General features: G+C 35.4%; 1 protein-coding gene across 7 annotated transcripts in view; it reads right to left on the minus strand.

Moving 5' to 3' along the window:
• Positions 1-17,981, minus strand: part of NPNT (nephronectin) — a 102,032-nt gene that overhangs the window by 21,050 nt on the left and 63,001 nt on the right. For 5 of the 7 annotated variants that reach the window (XM_011966320.1, XM_011966319.1, XM_011966318.1 and 2 more), the window contains 5 exons: positions 12,892-13,011; positions 11,448-11,567; positions 9,679-9,813; positions 9,251-9,373; positions 7,179-7,568 (listed from right to left, as the gene is read on the minus strand). In XM_011966320.1, the coding sequence (XP_011821710.1) occupies positions 7,179-7,568; positions 9,251-9,373; positions 9,679-9,813; positions 11,448-11,567; positions 12,892-13,011 (888 nt within the window). Of the gene's footprint in view, positions 1-7,178; positions 7,569-9,250; positions 9,374-9,678; positions 9,814-11,447; positions 11,568-12,891; positions 13,012-17,272; positions 17,363-17,981 lie in introns of all 7 variants that reach the window. The other 2 variants (XM_011966317.1, XM_011966314.1) reach the window with 1 other exon arrangement.

Below are 17,981 nucleotides of genomic sequence, written 5' to 3' on the forward strand. Positions count from 1 at the left end.
ATTGCAGGGGGAGCAGGAAAGGAGGGGGCTCTTCCTGACAGGTGCAGGTTGTCAGGCGTTGGAACCCTGCTGGGTCTGTCACGTTCACACCCAGGTCATGGCTGGTTGAATAAAAAGTTGAGTGTTGGGGACCAAGTGTGTCTACTCAGATGTGAATCCCTGTCTCTATTAAAATTACAAAAATATATAGCTGGGTGTGGTGGCGCATGCCTGTAATCCCAGCTACTCAGGAGGCTGAGGCGCAATAATCACTTAGGTTGCAGTGAGCCAAGATCATGCCACTGCACTCCAGCCTGGGTGACAGAGCAAGCCTGTGTCTCAGAAAAATAAATAAATAAGTAATAAATAAATAAAGATAAAGACTGAGAGATACTTTTCTTAGTAAGTCTGATTTAGTAAATGTGTCATAAGGATTAGGCATCTACATCTTAAGATAAGCATCCTATGTTATTTTAGTTAATAAACGTCCTATGTTATTTTAGTTAAAATGGGCTTCTGACAACACTGGGGGAAAAAAAAATCTGTTTCCTGGTCCAAGTTATGTTATATTCCTTCTAGTAATACAAATTTCCTAGCTAAAATTGGACATATCTATCACAATCAATTGTAAAGGAAAATCTGAAAGGTTAAAAATAGAAGTTAATAAGACATTCAATGAATTTTTAAAAATCAGTATGTCCAAAATAAAATAAACATGATTAAGAATCAGAATCCTCACTTTCCTGCTGAGAAGAGCAGGGGTCTATTCCTCTGCCCCCTCTCTGAAGGAATTATTGCTATAATGAATTACTGTCATCAATGATACTGCAGTTGGACAGTTTAAAAATTACTGCATAAAGTCAACAAAAAGACAAAGTCACCCGAAATATTATAAACTGGATATATTCATGGTTACTATTTTGGTCTTTTTTCTTCCAGACTTTTATATACATCCAGACATATGCAAACATATATTTTATATCTAATTGGAGTCAAATGGCAAGTACAGTTTTGTACTTTTCAGGTAACATTTTTGTAACATGGGCGTTTTACAAGATTATTAAATATTTTCCAAAAAACATTATGGTTAATAGTTGTAAAAGATTTCATTATATATTGCTAGACCAGAAAGTATGTCCCCCTAACTTCCTTTAGTTTGGGTTCTGCAGAAAATTTTTTCAAATTTCTTTGCTCTGGGATAGCTCCTACCCCTCTGAAACCAGAGTTTTGTCTTTGCAAAGTGGCTTTTTAACAATCCCCTGCAGCAAACCTATGGTGTCCATACAGGCATACCCCCACTTACGGCTGCTTTCCAGGCTAAGTTTGTGCAGCACGTTTCCGCTCTCCCCAACCCTCATTCCCAAATCCAAGGTCAATCCATTAGTCTCAAAAAACAGGCAATGAGGGCCATAATTGGTGAGGGATACTGGGTTTTGTAGAGTGTGGTCTCCATACTTCCTAGTTTAGCCCAGACTGACCTAAAGTTGATTCCAGTAAACTCTAATCCCAAGACTCAAATAATCCCATGGTTAAAACAACTTGGGAAAAGATACATTATATGCCTCTCTTAAGAGATTTACAATACTGTTAGCCCATTAGAGTATTGAGAAGTCTTACAGTTAACAAACCTATTTAACTTAGCTAAACTTAGGATTTCTTAAATGTATTTGACCTTAGAAGTTTTTAATGCATACAATTGCATAATATTTTAGAGAAATAATGCTCTATAAAACACACTTTGAGAAGCACAATTCTGTCTCATTAATAAAAGAAAAAGAATTTTATGCTATATCAAATAACTTTGGTGTTGCTCAAATCATGCCTACCGCATTAGCCCTGTAAATACATCTTATTATATTTCTAGTCATATAACCTAAAAAAACCTAGGGTCCCTCAAGCTAAAATTGTTTTTAGGCTGGGTGCAGTGGTTCATGCCTAGAATCCCAGCACTTGGGGAGGCCAAGGTGGGAGGATTCTTTGAGCTCAGGAGTTGGAGACCAGCCTGGGCAACATAGTAAGACGTCATATCCACAAAAAATAAAAATAAATAGCCACCCAGCTACTTGGGAGGCTGAGGCAGGAGGATCGCTTGAGCCTGAGAGACTGAAGCTGCAGCAGCCTGGGTGACAGAGTGAGACCCTGTCTCAAAAAGAATTATTTTAAAAATGTGTTTAATATTTCATATCACACATAAAAAGTTGCAACCTTAATCACACATTAAGTTCTCCCCATCAGAGTTATTTACAGTGATAAACAAAACACAGTAATCTTTTACATTTCATAGTAACTCAGAATTCACAAACACTAGATCCCTTATCTCTGATCTTTGAAGCTGCTCTATGAGAAAGGGAAAGCTAGGAATATTCCCTCCATTTTACAGAGAAAAAATTAGGGTGGAAAGCACAGTAACTCTTCCAAAGACACGTACCTCATAAATACTCATACTAGTCCAAAATCACGTACCTCATAAATAGAGGTGAAAATCAAGACTAGGTTTTCTGATTCAGTATATTCTATCTTTAGTAGTAGTTAAAACCCCTCAATGCCAAATGTTTCAATGCTATTTTCATATTCCTTTTCTATGCTTTTCACTATTTCTCAGTGTCATGCTTAAAATTTAGAAGTATATTAGACTTAGAATTTTCTAGAGATTGTTTATTTTCAATGGCTATATTAAGCTATATCAAGATAAGAAAAAAAACATAATCTGAATTAACTTTGATTATTTGGGGAGGGAATATCAGAACCAACGAGTAAAATTTAGCTAGTTAAGCATACGAAGGATTACTTACAATGAAAAAAATTAAACCCAATATAAAATTCCATTTCATTCCGTTCAACAAATATTTTTGCGTGCCCACTATGTGACCATTTGAGGAAAAAAACATCTGGAGATTAAATAGCTGCCCGTAATTCTCTACTTTGCAACAAAGAGAAATGATTTCGATTACAAACCATGTTAAAAGACACCCGCCCTGTGATCAGTATTGGGTCAGATTTGACTATCATGTATCTTTGACGCCATCATTTGTGACAGATTTGGAAAATAATGTGCAAAGGACCAGCCAAAAAGATTGTTAAGTGGGTTGAAAAACAGCATTTCTAAGAAAAGATTAATAAAATATAAATTATTGGGCCCAGTGAAGAAAGAGTGAGTCATTTCCTGAAAGTGTCTTTGAGTACATGTAGTATGGGAGCTGGGGACAGTGAACAACTGTGTCCATTAATCTTGAGTATCTGACAATATTAAAAAGGCATAAACTGTAGTTTCATAAATTTAGGTTAAATATAAGGAAGACTGCTCCAATGGTGGGATGAGTTATTAGAAGGGACCTCAGTCACCTTTGGAGATGCTGGATATAATTGGGAGGATTTAACAAAGACCTCATAAGAATATCACACTTAGATAATTAATGTTGGTTTAGATGAAAATTTTTAGGCCCCATATTAAAATACCAAAAGTCCATTATAACTACCACATCTAACCAACTGCTTAAAGTTTAAATAACTTTTCTGTCTTGTACCCCTTTCTTTTGGAAGTAGCAAATGGACAAAACCTCCAGTGTCAATGGTACTTTGTTTATTCTTACAGGAAACATTGTTTTAAGGCATAGGAAGATATAATAATATGCCACAGATCACAGACTGGCTATGAGCACAATACTTTTAATTGTAACTCTAGACAAATGTACATGTAACTTTATGAAAAAATCTGATTTCTGATTTTGGTCACATTTGCCAAGAGCTCAATTTATACTTTCTGAGATAGCTACTTTTTTCTTTAATAATCATCATAGGATCCAATTAAAATATAAATAAAAACTTAGCCTTAAATCTTGCTAACATTAAAAAATTTGTGCAAGCTAGTAAATATATGCTGTGAGACATCACCTCTGAGTTAATATCATTTTCCTTTCTTTAACATTGGTATGTTCACAGTAACAACACTAGAGAAAAATCAGTATGTTTCACTACTTCAGTGTGTACTATATAGTATATGCACCTTATTGATTTTCTGAAATCTAAAAAATGCTGTATTCCACAAGTCATTTGGATAAAGGATTTTGGACCTGTACTCCAGGAGAGAGATGACTTGGGCCAGGGTAGTAGCATTGGAGGTGGTGAGAAATGGTCATACTTAAATATAATTTGAAGGTAAAGCTAAAAGGATTTCCTTACATATTAGATGTATGTATGAAGAAAGTAATTAAGGATGAATCCACATTATCAGACCTTAGCAACAGGTGATGGAGGTCCCATTACCTGGGATAAGAAAGGCTGAGAGTAGAGCATGTTTAAGGGAAGAAGAGGAACAATTCTATACAATTCTACATATATATATACAACGTCTATAAAAATAGACGTTGAGTTTGAGACGTCTATTTTTATCCAACTGGATAAGTTAAGCAGTCAGCTGATATACAGGTCTAGAGTCTGGGGGAGAGGTCTGGACTGAAGACGTGTTCTTGTTGTAATGTTTTTCTTCCTTGATTTTCTTTTAGAATATCTTTACCGTCTTTTATCAGGGCGACAACGCACATACATTATAAGGAAAAGCTCTCTTTCACAACCTCTTCCATTAAAAGAAATCTTTCATACCCCATAAATATATTATGTTAATTAAAAATTAGAATTTAAAAATATCTTTCAATGTAAAGAAAAACACAATTAAAGTAGAGGGCTATTTGAAGGAGATTGTCAAATAGTGGCCATAATTCACATCACCTAAAAATTTATGAGATGAGGTGAGCTAAATTCTGTTCCCAGATCTGTGGAGAATAAGGATGGTTTAAGAATTTATGCCAGAAGTGAAGAAAATGTTCAGTAAAGAAATGGTGTTGAACTGCAATAGTGCTAAGGTTCCTTTCTGTTTTCACAGTGAATAGACACTGGTTATTTGTCCTGAATTAAAAACTTAGCGCCCTTCCCTTTTTTAGAATATACGCTATAACCATGAGACAGCAAGTCAAAAAGCATCTAAAGCATTCTCACACATGCTAGACTTAATAAGCAGCTATTGCTGAAGATGAAATGAGAGTGGAATTTAATTTTTGGCAGGAGTTTCTAAAGGCAGCAATGCTATCTGTGGCATGCAACAGCCTTGGCATTTGATCAAGGCAATCCTTTCCCAGAGCATGTCTTTAAGATCACACTCTCTTATAATGAATGCTCCCAAACATCATTGGAACTCTGTATTTCCCCAATTTTATTGAACTAAATTTTATTGGTGAACTTCAGTGTCATTTTTATGTATTGGCATAGAGAGGAATACTGGAAATAAAGAGAAACATTTTAAAAAGAGAAAGCATTTTTTAAAATTCCCAGAAAGATGTATTCTTTCATCATAATGAAAAAAATATTTAGCAAATCATCTTACATTAAATAGCCAAATTTCCCTGTTACCCTAAGGCAGCAAAATAATATAAATACCATAATTACTTAAGCACTCATAAATAAAAATCCCATTGTATGATCGCAATGAGATGAGAATTTAAAAAGGAGAGTAATAGGGAGAAAAAGACAGTATCTGAGATGCAGAGAGGGGGTGAGGAGAAAATTACAAAAATACAAATTTCAGAAAATAGTTATGCACATATAAAATGTGGGAACTACCATCTAATTTCCCTAAAAATTATATTGATATAATTTTTAAGTCTAGTCTTATTAAGTCTAGCATGTGTAATATATTTTTACATATATTTTGGGAATTACTATCTAATTCCCCTGAAAATTATATTGATTATCCAAATACATCTGACACAACTATATCAGAATTAGAGAATCTCGATCTTTCTTTAAATGGACAATTACCCAGAGGAGAAAATTTAATTGAGAGTCACATACAAGCAAAATTCAGCTCCAATATCCCCTTTATTTAGTATTTATTTATTCATTTTCTTGAGACGGTGTCCCACTCTGTCACCCAGGCTGCAGTGCAGTGGCACAGTCACAGCTTACTGCAGCCTCAACCTCCCAGGCTTAAGCAATCAGTCCACCTCAGTCTCCCAAAGTGCTGGGGTTATAGGTGTAAGCTGCCACACCAGCTTAATTTTCCCCTTTAAATAATAATAAATGTCAATATTTTATCACCTGATAAAAAGTTATAAAGGTATTAATATAAAAGGCACAAACTTTAGCTTCATCATGGAGGAATGAGAAAAGGAACAAAATAAACTGGTAATGTATAAAGGAGGAGACAGGTAGAGTGAATGCAAAGGTAACTAAGAATAAGCGAAGTGACACAGGACAAACAGATAAATACGAGGAACAGATGAAAGTTATAAAATGCAAATTTTGGTCTGGTAATAAATTAACCTTTTTCTCCTTCAAAACTCGCTTCTCTTCCTGAATCCTCTATTTCCATTGGTAGTGCTACCCTTTACCTAGTCACCTGCTAAGAATCTGGGAGTCTTTGATCTAATCCAACCCCAGTGTAGGTCTAACTACCAGTTTACAGCAATCCAAGGGGTAGCTGTCCAGCTTCTCTCATCTGTCCCTGACATGACCCTCCAATTTACTGGCAGTCTACTGCCTGTTACATTGCTTTCTACTTCTATGCATTTGTTGGGCTGTCCCCGTTAACTATAATATCTCCCTTTCCTCATCCACTTCACCCCATTTCACTCGGGAAGGCCTCCCTGAATATTGCCTACCCAAAGACTGATGAGGTATCCCTTCATTCTCCTCCCATGGTGTCCTACACAGATCTCTTTCACTAACATACTACCACTGGTATCTTCTGAGTAACCATCTTTCCCACCAGACTGTGACCTTTTCTGTTTCATCTTTACATAAACCTAATGGCTAATACAAGGCCTCCTTGACACTCTAAAGACATTCAAAAATGTTCACTGACTGAATGAATGAAGGGTTAGATTAAAAGTAACACAGCATGGAATACAGTTAAGTTCCCCACCTCTGAGAGTTTTCAAGTAAATCCAACTATGTCAGAATTCCCATACTGGCTAAGAGCTGTCATCTACCATATGACTTTGTGATATTCTTTCCGTTGCTACATACATTTTTACTTGCCCAATTAGACTGACTCTTTATATAGCTCTTTATAATATTTGTCAATAGGGACATATGATTTTACATAGCTAGTTCTTCTTACAAGTTTCATTCTTATTCAAGGCATGGCCTGTGGTTGAAAAGTCATAAATGAGCCTACCGAAGATGTGCTAACATATTAGACTTACTGAACACATCGCCTCTGGGTTTCTGAGGATCTATCTGTACCCTGTTGTCAACTGTAATCCCTCCTGGAGGTGTACTGGCAGCTGGTGCTATAGTTGTCAGTCTGGTGGTTGGCCTTTCTGGGGTTGTAGCTGGTAGAGGTGTTCTGAGCTCTGTTGGCAGGGGTGGTGGTGGTGTAGGAAGTGGTGTTGGCTTTGGTGTAGGTCTTGTTGTCGGCTTAGAAGTAGGCCTGTCGGTAATGATAGGAGGAATATATGCTGTCTTCGGAGGCCACCAAGTACTTCCAACATCAGGAATCCTATTATTATGTCCTCTGTCACCCTTTAAAATGGTACCATTTCCCTTTGGTACATGAATTGGACTCGAAGGTTCAATCATAACTTTTGGGATATCTGAAAGAGTCAAAGACTTAAATTGGTATGTAACCATTCCTCCCTAAAAAGTGAAGCATTATACTGACAGACACATAAAAACATCTCATGACAACTAGTATCATTTTTCAAATTTAGAATATTACCTACTGTAAGTCATACTATTTTCCAAATAACAAATATATGTGTGTGTGTATGTGTGTGTGTGTATATAAAACACATACATACGTATTCATATATATACATATATTCATCCTTTGCATGTATGTAACAAATATATTGGTGTGTTTCCATAAAGAATATGTATTATTTGCAACATAAAAACGTTTTAAATATTTGTGCAGTGGAAACAGACAACAACTAATCAGAATTTTTAAAATGCAGAGACATTCTAAGTTTTTTTAATATAAGAAATGCATAGCTATAATCTATGCTGTATCCCTATGCTACATGTGTATTATAAAAGTGTGTTTAGAATTGTCTAAAGACAAATACTTTTCTTATCCACACTTTATATAAATTCAATTCACATAAATACAGTTTGAGTAAATGTTCTACATATTGTTTTATGGTCAGTTTTTCTTCCCCTTTACTGATAGATACAACTGCTTTTAAAAAGACATTTTCAGAGGCTGCAAAGATCATCTGTGGCATCTTTTTCCTTGATAATCTTCACCAAAAAGAATCAATATTTAATCTGCCTGGAATGATATACTTCATTCCAGGATTCCTGGAATGATGACTCTTTAAAAACCCTTTAATCCCCAAGATTTTATGCACCATGGTTTTCAGTAAATATTTTACTCAGGAAATTTAAAAAATTATCTTCTGTCACATGAAATGTATGCTAAATTATGACTTTTGGATTTTTTCATGTTTATCTACTACATAACCACTACTCCAAATAAAACTTTTAAAACATTTAAAAGCAAAACAGTTCTGAATGTAGAGGAAATAAATAAGGGAATGACTTTTTTTTTTTCTTTTGAGACAGGGTCTCGCTCTCTTGCCCAAGCTAGAGTGCAGTGGCATGGTCACAGCTCACTGGGCTCATGGCAGTCTTAAGATCCCAGGCTCAAGTGATCCTATTACCTCAGCCTCCTGAGTAGCTGGGACTACAGGTATGTGCACTGCACCTGGCTAATTTTTAATTTTTTTTTTTTTTTTGTAGAGACGGGTCTCATTATGTTGCCCAGGCTGGTCTCGAACTCCTAGTCTCAAACAATCCTGCCGCTATGGCCTCCAAAAGTGCTAGAATTACAGGCATGAGCCACCATGCCTGGCCAGAATGATTTTTTAATAGTAGAGTTAGGAGGCATACAACAGAGGGAAAAATGTAGAATATATTCAGATTATCTCACCATCAAAATCTAATGCTAATGGCAAACATGTATTTCTGATTTTAACAAAAGCAAATTCTCAGGGAGGACTCTATAATTTCTTTTTAGCTAAAAAGAAAATATTGAGGGATTTCAGTGAAGAGATTCAAATACTCTTAAGATTATGGTGTATTACTGAGTCCTTAGTTTTTACAAGTACCTGAGCAAGTGATTTTATTGTTTGTGGAAATCAAAGACAAATATAACCAATTACGGCAATTATACTTCTTTGATAATCTTATTCCTTATCTTCCCTAGCAATGGCCTTTGTGTAATCCTGTATTTCCTGCTAGAATTTAAAGCTGAGAGACAAGTGCTACTCACACACACAAGTCAGTCCATCGCCCTGGTATCCTTCTTTACATTTGCACTTGTAGGACCCATGTATGTTATAACATCGAGCAAAGCTGCTGCACTGATACTGACCAAGTGAGCATTCGTCTATGTCTGCATCAGAAAGTAGGAAAAGAAGAGGCTTATTTAGGAGATAAATATGACATGAAAAATATATACAGTTTCAAAAATGATTTTTTTTGGCAATGTGATGATCTACATAAAATTGGCAGATAAACAAAAGAAATAAAGTACGTGTAGACTGGGAACTACCAGTGGTTGAATTGGATGTCTGTTGGTTTGTTCAACTTAATGCCAGTACTCTCCCCTGCCCCTGACATACCAGCCATCACCACAATTACAAGATCTTTCAGTGCTCTAGGAAGAAACAACACAAAACAATGGTTGGGTTTCATTACCATGACATTGGTATTTGCCTCCAATATACATGAGATCGAAGCCTTTATGACACTTGCAGATGTAGCTCCCAAAAGTGTTGACACATTGCCTAAACCTAGGACAGGAGGCTCTTCCTGTAGCACATTCATCAACATCTAGAAACATAAGTCAATAGCATTTTAGGAAGAGCAAGGGCATGTTAAGACAGAGTGGGTTTCAAAATAAGTAACTGACTACAAACGGTTGCCTGGCATCTAGCAGCTCGTCATAAATGGTATCCAGCTGGTTGCCCCTATAGGCAACATAAATTCCACATATCCAAATTTCAACTCATCCTTCTAAGCCAAGTCATTATTTTCTTGCACCCTATATATTAGCACATACTGCACCTATATCTACCAAGTTGCTTAAACTAGAAACTTGAGTCATTCTTGAACTAGAAACAACCCTCTTTCCTTTAACTCCCAAATCATCAAGTCCAGTTAATTCTATCTCTAAAAAAATTATTTGATTCTGTCTACTTTTCTCTTAATCCACCATCACTACCCTATTTGAGGCCACCATCTCCTGGGTTAGACCGTTACAAAAGCCTCAAAACTGCTCCTTTTGCTGTTACTTAACCCCTCCAAAGCATTTCCAACCCAACTGTCAAAATGATTCCATTAAAACATACAATCAGATCATTACTATGCTCAAAACCTTTTAACTATTTCTACTTGCACTTTGAATTAAATCCACATTCCTCCCCCATGTCCTTGAAGGCCCTGCAACAAATCACCCTCACCTACTTCACCCATTATATCTAGAGCCACCACTCCTCATATTCACACTCTGTACTTGAGCTACATGGGCGTTCTTCTTTGAAAAACCTCACATAGGCCAACCTCTCTCTCACCGCAGTGCCCTGCAATCTCTTCAGCTGCTTGGCTGTTTCTTCACATGGCTAATGATACAGGTCTTACCTTAAGGCTAATAGACACGTTCTGTTTTTCTCTCAATACCTCATGTTAACACTTGGCATTGTCTGTAATTTTATGAGGTATTTATTTCTCTTCTGTCTCCCCTGTTAGCATGTCAGCTTTGTGGGGATCAAAATCTTATCTGTTTAGTCCACTGCTACACATCCTAGCACTCAGCACAGTGTCTGGAGTATAGAAAGTACTCAGTAAATATCTCTAATCACCAAACACTTCCATTCATTCAAGGATTATTACATGCTAGGTATTGTGCTAAACTCTTTGCATCCACGATCTCATTCAATCTTCCTACCAGTTCTATGTGGTGTTATTTCCATTTTAAAGATAAGAAGACCCAAGCTCAAAGAAACAGAGTCTCTTGCCTAAGGTTACATATCTAGTATATGGAAGAGTCCAGACTCTCAATCCTACACTGTCTTCCTAATTCACCAGAAAAATATCTGAGGCCAGAAGTACAACACATACAATCTAGCCCTGTCTACCTGTTCAGCTTCATCACTCATTGCTCACACTTGCCGCTTAAATTCTAGGAATACTGTTTCCCTAAATATTGTGCTTCTCTGAACTGCAGTGCCTTTGCACATAGGGTTCCCTCTGCCTGAGGCCTCCTCCCATTTCTCATTTTAAAAACAATAAGGCTCCCATTATCCATTCACAGAGATGTCCTCTTCTGAGACATCTGACATCTTCTGAAAGATAGCTAATTACCTGACATAAGTAATTGCCTTTTTTTCCCCTACTCCCATCACCTTTCACTTCCTCCCTTTATCCTATAGAGGCTGCTGACAGAGATGCTTGACTTTACAACTCACCTACACAGGTCCTCCCATCAGGAGCCAGCTGCAGGCCAGGGGAGGGGCACTGGCACCGTATTTGTCCTTTAACAACATCACAGCCATACTGACAGTTTGCCATGGAGCAGGTCAGGGCACCTGGAAAGAGAGTGACTGGCTGACTCACACAGGTAGAAAACAAAATCTGTAAAGGAAGTAGCTATATTTTTTCACTTGTCCTGAAATCAGTGACATTGAACAACAAGGAAGACAAAGAGGCCCTAACTATCAAACATCTAAAGAAAGTAAAGGAGGAAAGGAAAGAAAGCATTAAAAGACAAATATAAAACTATTGTGCATAGATTATCTGGAAATTTTTCCAGTGGCCAAGGAAAGTGAAGAATTGAGGTATTTCTCCAGAGTACTCAAGCTAAGTGCTATTCTTAACTAAACATCCAAGTAACTGTCTCAACTGCCCATGAAATTTCTCTAGGGGAACAGCAGATTTCCCACTGAGTTGCACAATGTTAAACATGTATTCACCTCATTCCAAAAAGTTTCATGCTACACTTACGCAATGTTAAATAAAATTAGCTAACTATTTTTATTTTATGCAACTCAGTTAAATGATAATTCAGTAAAAATAAAAATCAAGTCATTAATTGTTGGATATCATATGAATACCTCAATTCAATGATCATCCTGTATAGAATTTTAGAGCATATTAGACATATTATGTATATTTCTTATTCAATGACATGGATTAATAGATAATTAAATTATGCTAATTGGGTACTTATGCTGGTGGTTCCACACAATAATATGTCTAGTTACAAAATTGTTTTCAAATCTAATGTATCCATCTTATACATCCAAATGGTAGAAAACACACATTTCTTCCTTATAAAGATACACATGAATTCTACTTTTCTGGTATCATATTCATTTATTTTTTATTTGAAATTGTTTTCTAGAAGTCTTAGACTATTATTAAAGTCTAAAATTCTATAAAAGCGTAAAGGCCTTTATAATGAAATACAAAAATTAAGTAAGAAAGTATTTATGAATGATTTAAAATCACAAAACAGACCTGATGGATTCTGTCTGGCAGTCCCTAAATAGTCAGTAGTGTTCTTATTTTTTTCTTTTTCTTTTTTTAACCTGGAATCATTCTTCTATGCCCAGATAGAAGACAGGGGTAAACATGTTTAAAAAAAAAATTAGAAAACATACTTAGTTTTGTAATTCTTGATCTAAATACCATTTCCTAATCAATTTAATATTGGCACCCATGATAGAAGAATATTATACATCAAAAATGGTGCCACTAATTTTGATTTTCAGTTCCTCAGGCACATATATAAACACATGCACACATCTTGTTTAGCAGAACCCGGGAGGCCACTTTCACAAAAGCAAGCTCCCAGAGCACAACAGAAACAAGCCCAAAGCACTTTTAAAAGAGTTAAGATTCTTGACATACTTGAGCAGGAACCATCCGGCATGAGCATATATCCATTGAGACAGTAGCACTTGTAGCTGCCATAAGTGTTCATGCACCTGTGCTTACAGGGCCGAGGCTTCAGGCCACACTCATTTAGATCTGAAAACAATGTGGGTCGAAGCAGAAAAATTACAAAACCTCAGCACTAATGTAAACCATTTAAAATTCTTTTCTATATTAAAAAATGAAAGAGAAAAATAGGTCAAGCTACAGTAACTTATCATTTACATAAGAGATAGAGAATGTTCATGCAATATTAATTTGAAGGTTGGTTACACTAGGGGCAACCAGGAGTCGCCATGACCTTTATGGATTTCTGTTTATAAAGGCCAGTTAGGAAAATTCTCAACAACAGGTGCCTACCTTATCATCCCTAGAAACAGCAGCATACTAACCTCCTCATGGGCAGAGGTGCTCTATCAGCTACCATCTGTTTGCCAACATTCTTACAATATCTGGGGGTTCTATTGCTAGATTTAATCCTGACAATGTAACCCTATTCGTTCAATGTCTTCCTTTCTCTGTTTAAAGAACATGTTACATGAGAATATTTTACTTTACAGGAAGTATACAGATTTTAAAACATTTGACTGCTTTGACCTTCCCAAGGGAAGGCTACATAGGCTATATTTTCAGAGGATAAGAAAGAAATAAATTAAGAGTGATCATTATTGTAGTTTTTCTTGTTCAATCTGGTAGATTTTATATGATTTCAGATTAAAGAAGAAACTTCAGTTTCCTGCTTTAGTATTGCATTCAAGTCACAAAATGAACTTTAAAACACCCACCAGCATATTTTCATTTATTCCACAGTTAAGAAAGGCATATGGAAATACTAATGGACAAAATGTAATAGACTATCATGTATTTTAGGTTTATTGGTTTAAGTATCAATATGAAATGAATTAATAAACTTCACATTATAAGAAGGTTTTAACCTAAATTAAACACTGCCTCAAGTGAACATAAAACTCATAATGACAAATAAACATTGAAATAGTAATGCCTAAAATATATGCTTCATTAAAAAGAAATGTGACCACATGTTTGTCTGCAACCACCAGCATAAGTACCCAATTAGCATAATTTAATCATCTATTAATCCATGTCATTGAATAAGAAATATAATTTGTCTAGTTGCAAAATTGTTTTCAAATCTAATCTATTTCAATCTGATCTGCTCATTTATTTGAAATCTGTATATTTCACTTAACTAAATCACCAAGTTCCATTATGTTTTAAAACCACCAAATAATTATCACATCTAAAAAAATTTTCATATCTTACTGATTTTCCAAGTAGGTCTTTTTTCTGCCCTGAATGCAACTGTAAGCAGACCCCCAGCTGGGCAAATCCTGGAAAGGTTAAATAAACCAAAAACTTTTGTCATCTCCTATGCTTTCTTCAAATTTCTACTTTATTGTCTCTTGACTAGTTAAGGGTTTTTAAAACAAAATCACATTCTAAAATATTTCAAAAAAATTTCCTCATAGAACGTGCCATGCAGATTACAGTATCAAAAATGTTTTCTCCCTCTGTTAATTGAAGCAAGAATCAAGGAAGAATGACTGAGAAAGAAATTTTCTACCCTTCCCATATTCTTCTACTTTGTATTTCAGTATTTACTAAAAATGAGAGGGAACCTTTTCTCATCTTTTAAGAGGAATTAATGACTATTCCTAATATGGTCCTGCAGAGTCACACCTGTCTTTGATAAATCTTTTTGATATTATAGTAAATAGCATTTAAAACCAAATATGGCATTAGAGAAAGGCTTTGTGTTTCAAATATTTTTTCTGCAGTAAACAAAAATAGAACAAAACCACAAAATAACACAGTAAAATCAAAACCTATATCTCAAGAAAAGGATATTGATGGATTTTTGTTTATGTGTCAGTTAAGAATCCCTATGTTTGTTCTCAGAGCGTGACAGAAACTGTTGTGAGTTCCTGACGGGAATGGATTAGGTGTTTACAGTTCCAGGCAGCTCATAAACAAGGAATATTTACGCTGATGGAAATTTCTTCAGACACTATGTCGGTGAACTAAACCTGAAGCCCAGTTGGGGCAGCTCTTCTACAATTTGGCTCCAGTCTGGGCCAATAAAGGGCCCCTTAGGATTGCTATGGTAGTATTCATAATCTGGACTGGAGCTGCTGGTGGTTTTAGAGAATGGCTTCAACCCAACTTTATACTTCTGTTCCCACAGCAAAAGCACTTTGGGGTTAAGAATCATGAAACTGAAAGGAAAGAAAAGCCAATATGCTGTCATGAGTCTAAAAAAATCTGGACTGTATGAAATAATACGAGAAAGGAAGAATACATGTAACATTCAATGGGTAAATGTGGACATATACTGGCTAGTTTACCTGTTACTAATGGGCATATGAGTATCCAAAACATGGAAAGCAATTGAGAAAGCTGTACTCCACCAGCTGTTGATGGTCTGGATGACATGCCCTGACAGCTGACTGTTGTTAATATCCCTAGTGACTGCCATCATTGCCCCATCTGCCACAGGCAGGTGTCTCCTAAAACTTCACAATGACCCTTATGAAAAACACTTCAGATACTGTAAGATTCCACAGTCATCCATGTTTATCAAAATTTGCCAAATATCAGACTTTTCCTAAAGTACAGAGCTTCAAAAGATTAAATGTATCTGGTGTCCTGGTAAGAAGCCTTTTTGTCCTCAGTTTTCTTAAGAGTTTCCTGTCTTCAATTATGTTACCTTCTTTTCTCATTGAACTAGTGTCATATTGAGTAAGTTAATATGTGTTGCTTTCTATAAATGCTGTATTCATTATCACAATCTATTGGATATTCTTCAATTAAGCAAGAAATTAAAAAATACATTACTTCCAAATTATAGTAACTACTCCTACAATAATAAGCAGAACAAAATGAAGTCATTGATCATACTGTCTCAAATAAACCTTAAAAGTTGATAAGAGAACCTGGAAATAAAACTTTGGTGTTTTTATTGTAAATTTACTTATGTTCCTTTTTCTCTGGAGGTTTATAATACATATAAGGAAAATCTATCAAACAGGAAAATTAAAAAATGTAATGAATTCTTCCATGTGCTTATCTTATACTAAAGGATAGAACTTTACAATAAGCCACTTACATTCATAATGCTTCAATTATTATGTATACAAGTCTTAAAGTGCATCTATTATTGTCAGGAATACAATTCAGTAGGTTGGTGGATTCAGGAGTTTGGATGGGAGAAGGAGAGGGAGAAGGGAACTGGTCCAGAACGGAAATGCAAGCTGCATAGCATTATTATTAAACTTCAGGAAAAAAATCAGAAATTTTATTAGCATGCAGACACTGAAAAGTAGCTTGAAAAATTTGGAAGAGATCATTGAGTAAGATAACTAGCTCAATGGATTTTTTTTTTTTTTACATAAACTTTCATTTAACATATTTGGACTGTCTCTCCGCTTTGGTGCTAAAATCAGGCAGTCATAGGCAAACATGTCAATATGTCAACTACCATAACTTTATTTTTTAAATTATTAAGGACTGAAATTAATTCTTTTGCCCTAATTCCTTGTGCAGAAAATATACAAAAGCATCAAATTTCCTCTCAGCAGAGACAATGATTAATAATTTCAACTATTTTAATTCAGTTATTCTAAGTTCTTAAACCTATGAATGGGTTACAGATAAAATATCCTAGAAGAGGAACTGTAAAATTATGCTACACATTATTTTCCTACAAAGCTTTCCAGCATGATGAAGACATTAATATTTTCGGTGTTTCTATTCTTACGCCAACCCCACAGGCGAATAGGGCAGGAATTACTGTCTCCCTGTTACTGATTGGTTAATGACTTGCTTATAATCAAATAGCAACTAAATGCCATCTTGGAATCAGAACTTAGGCTATCTGATGTTACACAATGTATACCAAAAGAAGGTCACTAATGTATACTTTGATTTTCAGGTAACCTAAAACTCTATACCTCGAGAGTGGGGAAGAGGACTTGATTTCCAAAATCTACTTGGCAAAGGGCATCAAATCCCCAATTTCAGTTGTGTTGGAACTCCTCAGTTTGCCTACATATGAAAAAAGTTGTTTTGCTATCTGATTTTTAGAAAATATTTCAAAATTCAGAAAAGAAAAAGAAAAGCAATGATACTCGATGCATTAAAAGGACAGTAGAGCTCCATACTTTTCAGAGCACAGAGAATCAGCACCAGGTGGCAATTCCTGCTGCTTGCTGTACATGCTCAGGGCTGAAGGCTGGACACTCCTGCGCTAGTCTTCAGAACATTTGCAAGAAGTGACATAACTGCAGGAAGCCATGCAGGTGGGAAAAGCAGACCACCTGGGACAATACACGCTCACCCCTTGAAGGCAAACTTGTGGCTTGGTGATCCAGGGGTTGGAAAAGAGGCTGTTCACTGCCTTGGTCAAGAGGAGTTGGGATGTGCTCGTCTTCATACCAGGAAGAAGGTAATAAGAGTCAACTTTGAACTGATGTCAATTTTAGCCCTAAAAATCTTTACAAGTATATATTAAACAATTACATACAGTTGGTAGAGTTTAAAAAATAATGCATTAGATACTTTATAAACAATAGTTTATTTTATGGTTCTTCTGGTTTCTCTTCTCCTTTATTTTAATTTTCTTAAAAATGTATCACTGTCATCTTGTTTTCCAAGGACAACACACACATTATAAATGAGCAATCCATTGTCATACAATTTTTTTAAAAACTCCAAACAAGAGATCATCATTTTTAAAAGTATTATTTAGTCATAAACAGAAGGAAGAAAACAAAAAACAAATTATAAAAATATTGCTTATAATCCACCTGCTCTATTTAAGGACACTGAAGTCTTAAACGACCAACTTCAGATTTGTTTCCCTACATTATCACGTTGTATAATAGTAGTTTAAAATACTACAAAATTATGAACAAATGTATGAATTGCATAAAGATTTTATTTACATAACAGCATAATAGATCGTCAATATTATCATTTAAACGTAAGAAAGTATGTTTCTAGAACATACATAAGAAGCTTTATGCAAAAAAAAAAAAAAAAAAAAA

The sequence above is a fragment of the Mandrillus leucophaeus genome, unplaced genomic scaffold (assembly GCF_000951045.1).
Source record: "Mandrillus leucophaeus isolate KB7577 unplaced genomic scaffold, Mleu.le_1.0 Scaffold756, whole genome shotgun sequence".
NCBI classification, from domain to species: Eukaryota; Metazoa; Chordata; class Mammalia; order Primates; family Cercopithecidae; genus Mandrillus; species Mandrillus leucophaeus.